We start from the raw sequence: 10,858 nt of genomic DNA on the forward strand, positions 1-10,858 counted from the left end.
ACTTGGAATTTCACGCTTTGAGAGATCTGTTTTAGTGTACGATTGGCGTAGAGCAATGGGGATAAATAAACGTCAAGTAGGGGGATGTGACAACAGTCTTATTATACAAGTAAAGCAGGACACCGAATAACTATGATCGTTGATGGACAGGCATCTGCACAATTCCTTCTATGTAGCCTACCGTATACATATACATAGGACCTATACATTCATGCCTGCTAGCATTTTTTTCCCCAGGAAGAACGTGGGCATCGGCCAATCAAATCCCTGGATTCCAAACATATGACGCTTTTTCAAAAAACATGTCCTGAATATTTTTTCCTAGTTTAAACCCCATATTATGAACGACAATCCTTCATTTTCATAGATACTGGATCCCTAACCCACTTTCTAAAACCCTAACTCTGATTTCAAACGAATTTGTAAATTCCTGAAAAACCTGAAACCTTTATTCGTCCTAGGAATAAAAATTAGGCTGCCTGCTATAGTGAGATATGCATGGTTACTAATACCAATTTCAGAATGCACGCGTGAGAATGATTTACCCCGTTAATAAATGACACGGGCATACTAATGTAATGATACGAATGAAGACGTTATAGTATGATTTACACGCATGTGACTTCAGCATACCGTACTAATTGGAATCATTTGAGAAGGAAAACTTTAGTATGTTTTAGGCACTCATGACTTGAGTATAAGAATGCAATGATGATACTGTACGACGTACGCATGCACATACTATAATGTAATGAAGGGAATCTAAATAGGAGAATGAATTGACCTGCGAGCGACATGCAGAAATGTATACATGTTGGAAGGATTTTTTTTCCGCATGTCACATTGTTCATATAGTACTATATACGGTATGTCTTCGCAATGCGATCGTTGATAATGCACCAGAATGGAATTTAAGACTCTGACATTGAGGGATATGAGTTCAAAATCATTTGAATTGCCCTTACCCCTCTCCAACCTCTGTGCGGACCTATGCGAGATGTACATCACGAGAGTGTTCAAATTGAGGCCCAGGTTCGAACCTCAGGAGGCTGGAAGACTTTTCCACTGTTCTAAGATTTCCAACTCATTGCCGTTTACTTTTACATACACACACACATATATATATATATATATATATATATATATATATATATATATGTGTGTGTGTGTGTGTGTGTTTTTGTATTTATATACATATATTACTGATTATATAGTTGAAATAATTTTCCTCTTAATTCTCAGGTTGGTGCAATGAAGTTTGTTTTGACGGCGTGGGGTGTTTTACCGATGACCTAGAGTGCCATAAAAACTTTTTCCCTCCTATGGGACCGGAAGAAATCGTCACATCCTTTACTCTATTCACACGAAAGTCTAAGGATCCAGTAAATGGAGAACCGCTAGAAACCTCGAATAGATCACTTTTACATCGGTCAACGTTTAGAGCCAACAAAAAGACAGTGTTCATTATTCATGGATGGGGAGAACACGGCAATAAGGCGTGGATACAAAATTTAAGAAAGGCAATATTACAAAGGGTGAGGTTTCATCTCCCTTTTGCGTTTATTTCTTTATCTTTATCTTGTAAGGTCTTTATCTTGTAAGACCTAATTGGCATAAATGTAGCGTAGAATGAGCTAAATATCTCTTGAAATATCCTTGTAATTATGTATATTGAACCTGCAGTACATGGATTTTGTACTTCGTCAGTAAAGATTAAATTGAGAAAAAATTACAATGATCATCTTTGAGATAACTGTCCTGCACGACTTACCCAAACATGAAAAATTTATGAAAAATGGTGTTTCATTTAGATAGATTGTTTATGTGTATCATGGTTTATTAAACCGTTCATTTCTTGAATGGAGAGGAGTTTTAACTAACGCTGAATCAAAAAATATTTAATTATATTATATTAATAATAAATATGACCAAATAATTTGCATTGATTACAGTGCCAAAATCACACTTTTCCATATTTATTTTCGACGATATCTGATATAATTATATAACAATCTTTGGTATAATAGTTTTGTATCGAAAAATCGTTAAAAAATCAATGAATAATTTGCTTTAAGCACATTTTGTTTCTTTCCTTAATGTTTCTTAAATTAGTTAATTTTCATGTGTGTTTTTTTATATTTTATTTTATTCTCTTTCTCCTCTCTATCTCTCTATATATATAACAGGAAAAGAGCAACGTTATAATTGTGGACTGGTATGAGGGAGCAGATGAATTAAATTATTGGAAATCAGTACAAAATATCAGAGTGGTCGGTTCCCAACTAGCTCATTTTTTAATCTTCTTAAAAGATCAGACTGGGGTGTCCGAATCTTCTGTACATCTTGTTGGACATAGTCTCGGTGCCCATTTAGCTGGATATACTGGCCAGTATCTTCCGGGCATCGGGAGAATTACAGGTAAGAATCCGCGCTTACAAAATGATCACTTGAGGTAAACAAAATACTCATGTTTTGTAGACCATTGCAAAAAACACTGCTATTCGATAAGGTGATATTTCAATAACACTTTCCAATCCTGTTAAATGGATCTTTATAATGTGTCTTCCAGGCTGATGTATTAATATTAATGTATTCTTTCCTAAACCTGAAATCTGAGGAGTCATCAGTGAAAGTGGCTGGACTTCTTAGTCTAACACAGAGACTATAGTATAGGTCAATTCTTCAGAAACGGCACCACAAATTCATAGGGTCAAATGATACGTTTACCAATAGATTATTGACCTAGTTATAACTTGTCAAGGAGAAATTGTTGATGAATAGCAGCAGCGAAAGTTGTTGTTGTTTATATGAAGTGAAGATGTCTTGAATGAGAATTTATAAAACAATGAATTAACATTGCCAGTTACGAAAAAAACAAAACTAAAAAAAATGGCACAACTTACGCAGAGTGTGGATGTAAGTATGTACGCTTTGTATATAGTAATGTCTATAAAATACATTGTGCAATCCATTTCGCAATAGTAAATTACACTCTCTCAGTGAAGAGAGGAAACTTGTCATATGCAGACAACGTATTACCGGTCCCGATATATATCTTTCCGGTTACCGCTGTTTGATGACGGTTCATAACTGATTACCAGGATAAGGACAATTTATACAATTACGTTTAGTTAATTATGTTTATGTTCTTTCTGTAATGAAGAAGAAAATATAATCTGAATTGACCCGTCATTAAATTGCAGGGACTTTTCCGTACCTCATTACTTGTGTCATCATGGAAATATAATATACAAATAATTATGCCAGTGACCCGGAACTTTGGGGATTGGGGGGGGGGGGATAGGGACAGCAATCAGACTAGTACTTTTATAGTGTTAATGAATTTGCCCACATCCCCCCTTTCATTCCCGTTATATCGCGCGATATCACTGACTGTGTGAAAAATCGTTAGGCCTACTGTCGAAATTATTGAAAAACTTGGAAACTTTTATAATAAGCAAATATTTCTGGTAATGACATTTGTCTAAAATAAACTGAAAGGAATTCCACGGCAGTACCGGAATCTTGGTGGTTGCAAACCTGTCTTTATCATTATCTTTGATGATATATTTTACCGTTTCTCTCAATGACTCTGGCATGCACTATACGAACAATATCATTGCAAACAGGGTACTTAAAAGAGCGCAATTATTCATTTACATCGGATTTGCATAACAAAAATAAATTTAGTGTTTTACTTATAATTCTGTGTGATCATTCTAAGCTACAAGTAAACATAATTTACTTTACGTAGACCTTCGATATATATAGTAGTTGATAATACATCGTAGATAATGATACATTGTAGATGATAATAATAATAATAATAATCATCATAATAATAAAAATCATAATAATACATGGTATAGATAATAATACATCGCGGCATGGAAGACACATTACGAAGAGCCATTACGTAGACCTTCGATAGCATTAGCAGAACCAGAGGAGTCAAGAACATCGCCTGGATAAGTTATACATCCGCAATTTGTTTGTTCCAAGTCGTATGACTTTGTTAATTCGTATAGCCTATATTCCATTATATTATTTAAATGAAGATTTATGACATTGGCCTGGAAACAAATACAACCTAACTTATATACGATTGAGTCTTTTTAAGAATGTATTATCATTATATTTTACTTATCTAAGTCAAGGGTCAGTGGATGCAGGGTATGTACGTTCACTCACATTTTTCAAGGTGAGAAGGGTGATCAATATATATTTATATATATTGATCACCTGCCGGCCTATACTTTGTTATATGACCTACATTTGATGTAATTCGTTTTGTACCGTATATGCCTTCTTTTAGGTCGATTGCGTACATGAGTACATAATATTGTGCATGTGCAAGAAATAAGCAGTATGAATATACAAAACCATTTCCTCCAACTTTAAAGTGGCAGCTAAGATTGACCACTTTGTAGGGAAGAGAGACGTACTTTCAAATTTGAAACTACAAAAAAACAATGCTAAAAAAATGATATTCTTGATTTACTTATGTCCATATTGGGACAATTTTCAAATCATAAATTCCAGACAATTATTATTGTGTTTAGCAGAATTGTATGTACTGCATAGCCTATATTAGGAAGGAGGCGTCACACCCACCCCCCCCCCCTCACTAGCACCCGGCAGTCGTCCACTCTGCCCTATAGTGGAAACTTATGTTGCGTGTTGGAATGATATATCAAATAGCAACTATATGCAGTGTACGTCTTATTCAACTTACACATATTTCTGGGCTCACAGTACAATTTCACACATTTACTTTTTTAATATAGCCCTGGATGCCGCTGGACCTTCTTTCGAGAAGACCGGAAAAGGCTGTAGACTTGATAAATCAGACGCTTTATTTGTTGATGCCATTCATACAGATTCTGTAAACGGGGCAGGAATATCGCAACCGGTAAGATAATATATCACTGTTGTTATACCTTATAGGTTAAATAATTGTCCAATATAGTTGGCTCTTGCATTCACAACCATGCAAGTTTAACATCTGAACATTTTTCAATCTTCACATGAACTTTACCTTATACCCTTGCCACGGCTTTGACGCCAGTGAGCTGTAACGTTATAGGTTCAACGTGGATAGTTCGATGTGTAACGAGATTGCTTGGAGGAGACAGTATATGGACAGATTCAGTTCCTTCCATTAGAGATATGGAAAGATGACCAAGTTCCACCGATGTTTGTCCGCCGCTTCTTACGATATCAATGTTATTGTGAGTCTTAGCCTACCGTATACTACAACGGATATCCTACACTACATATGAACTACCTTTCAACGTTGTGGATATAATCTCTTCTTAGCAAAGGACCTACTCCAACACGATTAAACATGCCCGCCCATATAGTCAAAGTGGACTCTACTGCCTGCCTGACACTCCACATACTTTTAGTATACATACTAACGCCAACAATAATGACCTTTATCATGTCATTCCGTATACGACTTCATTAAATAAAAATATATTCAAATTCCCCGCCCTTATCCCGTTGTGTGTCGCCATATTGGAGGAGAGGGAGGCAGACAATCAGCTGTTTACTACGTCGTACATGCACCTGAGAGAGTTTGTGAAATGCGTTGCCAACTTAAATAATATTTACACAATTAATTTTTACCCAACTTGTAAGACTTTGGAATATTGATAAAAAACGTTAAAATACCTTCAAAGCTCAAGCTAATGTAAAATGTTTATCTAATTTTGAATGATAGTTGTATACGTACGCTAAATATCGTTTATAAATTAAATTTCCCTACGCTACTTGATCTCTCTATATTCTTGGCGGGGCATGAAAGCTGGAAGTTGAACGTTCCGTCTCTCGAATGTGGAGGGATGTGGGATGATGATGCAAAGTTTGATAGGGAAGGGTCAACTCTGATTAACTCTACACACTGGAGATCGATACCCATTGACAAGCAGCATGATCTCAACGTAATGAAGAGAAAGGCCACAGATGTAGCACCTGAAGAGTTTACTCCAAAGGCTTTAAGGGTTTAATTTGAAGTCCCATGAGGAAGCAAGACTTCTTTGATCTCTTTAAACGATTGAAGTCATGACAAACGGACTCGTGTTACACACATGCAGGGTTTATTTGTATTGTCTAACTTATGTCTGTTTTCTCCTTGGTTTTCCTGTTTACTATTATTATTATGAACTTTTCTTTGTTTACTGCAGTGCATGCACTATTCGTTCATTCGTTCACTCGTTCTTTCAATCGCTCGCTCGCTCGTTATATATATATATATATATATATATATATATATATATATATATATATATATATATATATATATATATATATATATATATATATATATAGTCTGTTCAAAGTATCTCTTTCGAGATCCGGCTTTAGGAATCACAAATGATTTTCGAGTTGGTTAGCATCTTGTTTGATCTCTAGAGTAAGGCAAAATATGTCACCAAAAACAGAACTAGTATTGTTCGATACAGGTGACAAACGCCTACAGTGGAATTACGATCTTCCTTACCGGTTTCGAACCTGTGGACATACAATCAGCGTCCATAGCCTAGTGGTTAGGGTGTCCGCGTACAGAGCGGGAGGCCCGTGGTTCGAATCCCGGTGGAGGCTGAAAGTTTTTTCACTGTTCTTGATTTTCCAACTCATTACGATTTTCATTTATATATATATATATATATATATATATGTATATGTATATATATATATATACATATATATATATACATATATATATATATATATATATATATATATATATATATATATATATATATATCTTGTGTTGTCTTGTACAATAGGTTCACTTCAACCACAGTACTTACACTATATGGACATATATCATTCTAAAAGCCTATACATTAACATACGATACCTTTCAAGTTATCTTGCACATCTGGTGAGCCTTTTGGCGTTCCATCAGTAATGCACCGCAGTGGTATTAAACTGTTTTGCATGTCGATGTTGTATTTGAGAGAGTTTATCATCCCACCAGGACAGGTATGGCCAGTGGTGATCACATTCATGGACATACTACATGACAGAGGGGTGGGTAGGTGCATATGTCGACATATTATATTACAGAGGGGTGGGGTGGGTGCATACGTGGACATGACAGAGCGGTGGGGTAGTTGCATACGTGGACATACTACAGGACAGAGGGGTGGGGTGGGTGGGGCGGCAGGGGGCATTTTCGTTGTAATAAACCAATGACAACGACAAAGCTAGAGCAATTATAGTTTGCATCGTTGAAACCATATTTCATCAAATCACCTTCTGCATGCATATCCCAACCTCTGTATTTTCCACCTGCACTTCCCACCCAAACCACCGACGATATAACTCAATAGGATATATACCATACTTTTACGTTTGTATTTTGATTCGTTCCCGTTAATTTAATATATCTGAACTTTCCTTCTTATGAGTCATGTATTGTAATTGAACATAGATCGATTCCCTGATCTTTTGTCAAACGTTCCTCACCTCTATTTGATGAATATTAAACAACGGTCGTAGAAATGAATGAATTATATTATATATCTTTAATCTGATTCCGGACGGAACTAGTATATGAATTATCAATTTTATTTTAAATATTCGTAAATGTGTATTTATTTCATCTATTATTTATTAACTTATTTATTAATTTATTTGTTCCCATTTTAGATTGGTCATCGTGATTTTTATCCAAACGGAGGTCACAGTCAGCCCGGTTGCGAGTGGTGGCAGTTTGTTTGTGACCACGCACGCGCAAACGAGTATTTCATCGAAAGTGTTCTGAATCGGAATTGTGGTTTCCGCGGCGTCTCGTGCGAGAGCGAGGAAGCATTTGCTAATGGTACATGTGGGCCTACTGACGGTGGCGATATTACTTGCCCACGCATGGGTTATTACAGTAATACAAGACAGGAATCTCTGGGTAAATTTATTCTCTACACAGAAAGTACTTTCCCCTTCTGTGCCAAGAGGAGACGTTATGATAGATTATACAGAAAATGGAGAGGCGATCCTGACGACGAGAATATATACCGTCTGGCCGATGATACATCACGGCGGTGAAATCTGCTCATCAATTTGAAAAGTTGCAATATATTATGATGAAAGCGCGCGCTATCGTGCGTAACGAAATTTTAATATGAACGAGGATTTGAAGTTCACGAAGGGAAAACAAGGTCAAGTGAAATACAATTTTTTTGAGGGGGAGAAAAGAAGGAAGGTGTGAAGTGACCCAATGGTATCACAGTTTCATCTCAAGGACATGTGAGCTGGCGATAATGGGGTATTTAATTGTATGTAGAATTTTGCCATTTAAAATGTGTATGTATATACGGCATAAACTTGAATTTACTCAAATAGGAGCAAAAATCTAATTTTTGCTTATTAAGTCGGCAAAATTCAATATTTTGTTTTATTATCTCTGATTAGTTTCATCGACGAACGAGTGTATACCTATTAGAAATGTTTGTATTGGAAATTAAAAATTAGGCTTCGATATTTGTAATATCCGTCTATATGTATATGAAATCAGACAACATTTATAAAATGAATTCCTAATATGAAGCAACACGCCGCGCCATCATACTTTTCCAATATATACCAAAAGAGGTAAACACATCTGAGCTGATGCATGTGTATATGGCTACTGCAATTATATATATATATATATATATATATATATATATATATATATATATATATATATATATATATATATATATATATATATATATATATATTAATAAATTTTCTCGGCTCTTGTAACTTGGCAATAAATCGTACCGCTGTCTAGCTCACACTCCATATACATCGGCATTAACGTCCCTTTCTGTCTGATGGACGCCAGCTCCATTTTATTTCAGGGGGTATATTTGAAGAAAGGACTAAAACGCAATAGGACACCAAAATAATGTACTTTTGAAATTTGAAAGAGTCATTGAATGGGGGGGGGGGTAAAATATATTTTCTTACTGATGTACTCTTTGACTTAGATCGATTCAATATTCTCGGTACTTGAGTTCAAGTAAATTTCAAACGTTCAACGAATTCAAGTTGATAACCTTTTGTGCTAATATATAGTTTCATTCATGTTTAACATCTTTACCGGCCATTTGGGGGAGGGGGGGGGGGTATGCATTCTCCTAAAAAATGTGTCATATAACTGAAGTCTTCCAATCAGTCTTTTCATAGTCCAAAAAAATGGAAAAAATGTTTAAAAAAAATCATATTGAGCGCCAGTTATTATTCAATAGTAAGTTCAGCTTTTAACTTAATCATAATTGGAATGCTCCTTTAAGGCTAAATTGTTGTTGATGACGTCAGTTCCTCAGTGCTGGGATAAATGTTAATCCAATTTTGTTTCATAAATTCTAATAATTCAACCAAGACTTGTTCTTGTAAATTCATATAAAGAACAGTCAACACCATTCGTTATTGCATGGCATACTTTTAATGCTCTGTAAACATGTTATTATCAAGTCATTGACTTCTCATATTTTTCCTACTGAGTTTTGTGTTGCATCTAAGGAAGTGACCATAATGGTCTGTTTGTTAAACTGAGTAGTCCAGTCACTTTCATTGATAATTGATTTGTGACAAATTTACATGTGCTTAAAAATGACCGATACTGATTTCAGTATTATTTAGCGGTCTGTAATATATATCAAATTAATTGTGTTCCTATAAGGTCATCCTTCAACAAGAAATATAAAGTGAAATTCTTATGTTCAAAACTTTGAGGTCAATTTCGTAAATTATGCTTCTTGCCAGGAAACTAAGAAATATGATGTATATTTCAGCATTTGAATATATTCTCCCTTTCTTCATGTGTGAGATATCGGTAATTATGTCTGCCTTATGTTCATCTAGGTATATACGTTAGTCTATTTATATATATGTTTATCTATCCCACATTTCTTTTATGTCTAATTGTCTGTCCTTATCGATTGTCTGTCTGTCTGTATGTTTGTCCTTATCAATTTACAACCGTCCACGTGTCTGTCCGTCTGTTGTCTCTATGTCAGTGTATCTGTCTGTCTGCTCAGTGAGCGCCTTGCCAAAGATCTTTCGTTAATAGTTTGCATGTTTCAAGAAAAGTAGGCCTATATATATAGGTTTTGTTTTTAAGGTAAAGGGTCCAGCATATATGTGGTCCTTGCACTTTATTACATGTATATTACATGTATGTTATTTGTTTATTACATGTATATTACATGTAACTTCTACAGGGTTTTAAAAAAAAAACGTGTTTGTTTGATTATACTTAGCTTCATTATTTGCTGCATTGAGGTTTCGTTTATGTAGGATAAAACAAGTTATTTATATATTTTTTATTACGTAATATAGTAACTTATTAAACGTTGTACATAACAAAATTGATCGGTAATCTTCATTTCGAATTGTGTTAAAAAAGGGACATGGTCAATGCTAGTAGACCAGTACAAACACACACACACACACCCACACACGCACACACACACACACATACACACATGTGCACATTTATATATATATATATATATATATATATATATATATATATATATGTGAATTGAAATACAAATACGCTTAAAACATGCCCACAGAAAGACCACGGAGGAAAAATGAGATTATGCTTGATCTCGTGAGATTAGTTTAGCTACGACCCTTCCGCATCCTCATCACCACAGTTAAGTGTTACCAGGGAGTTGTTCCATAACAACTCCCTGGTGTTACCACAAACAGTTGTCTTAGCTTCATGTCTAAGAATCAGAAGCTGAGTCAAACCGCTACCGGGAAGTGACCATTTTCAGAGGATGAAGCGGAATTATAGAGGGTAGTCAAAATGGGTTATTGTACGGAAGAACTCTGACCAGAATAAGAACAG

At 35.2% G+C, this 10,858-nt stretch overlaps 1 protein-coding gene across 2 annotated transcripts in view; it reads left to right on the plus strand.

Annotated features, from left to right (window-relative positions):
- Positions 1-10,429, plus strand: part of LOC139981612 (pancreatic triacylglycerol lipase-like) — a 37,940-nt gene extending 27,511 nt beyond the window's left edge. For both annotated transcript variants that reach the window (XM_071994133.1, XM_071994141.1), the window contains 4 exons: positions 1,243-1,535; positions 2,187-2,418; positions 4,788-4,912; positions 7,663-10,429. In XM_071994133.1, coding sequence (XP_071850234.1) covers positions 1,243-1,535; positions 2,187-2,418; positions 4,788-4,912; positions 7,663-8,055 — 1,043 coding nt within the window. In that variant the 3' untranslated portion in view covers positions 8,056-10,429. The remainder of the gene's footprint in view (positions 1-1,242; positions 1,536-2,186; positions 2,419-4,787; positions 4,913-7,662) is intronic.
- Positions 10,430-10,858: the final 429 nt, after the last annotated feature.

The sequence above is a fragment of the Apostichopus japonicus genome, chromosome 2, assembly GCF_037975245.1.
Source record: "Apostichopus japonicus isolate 1M-3 chromosome 2, ASM3797524v1, whole genome shotgun sequence".
NCBI lineage: Eukaryota > Metazoa > Echinodermata > Holothuroidea > Aspidochirotida > Stichopodidae > Apostichopus > Apostichopus japonicus.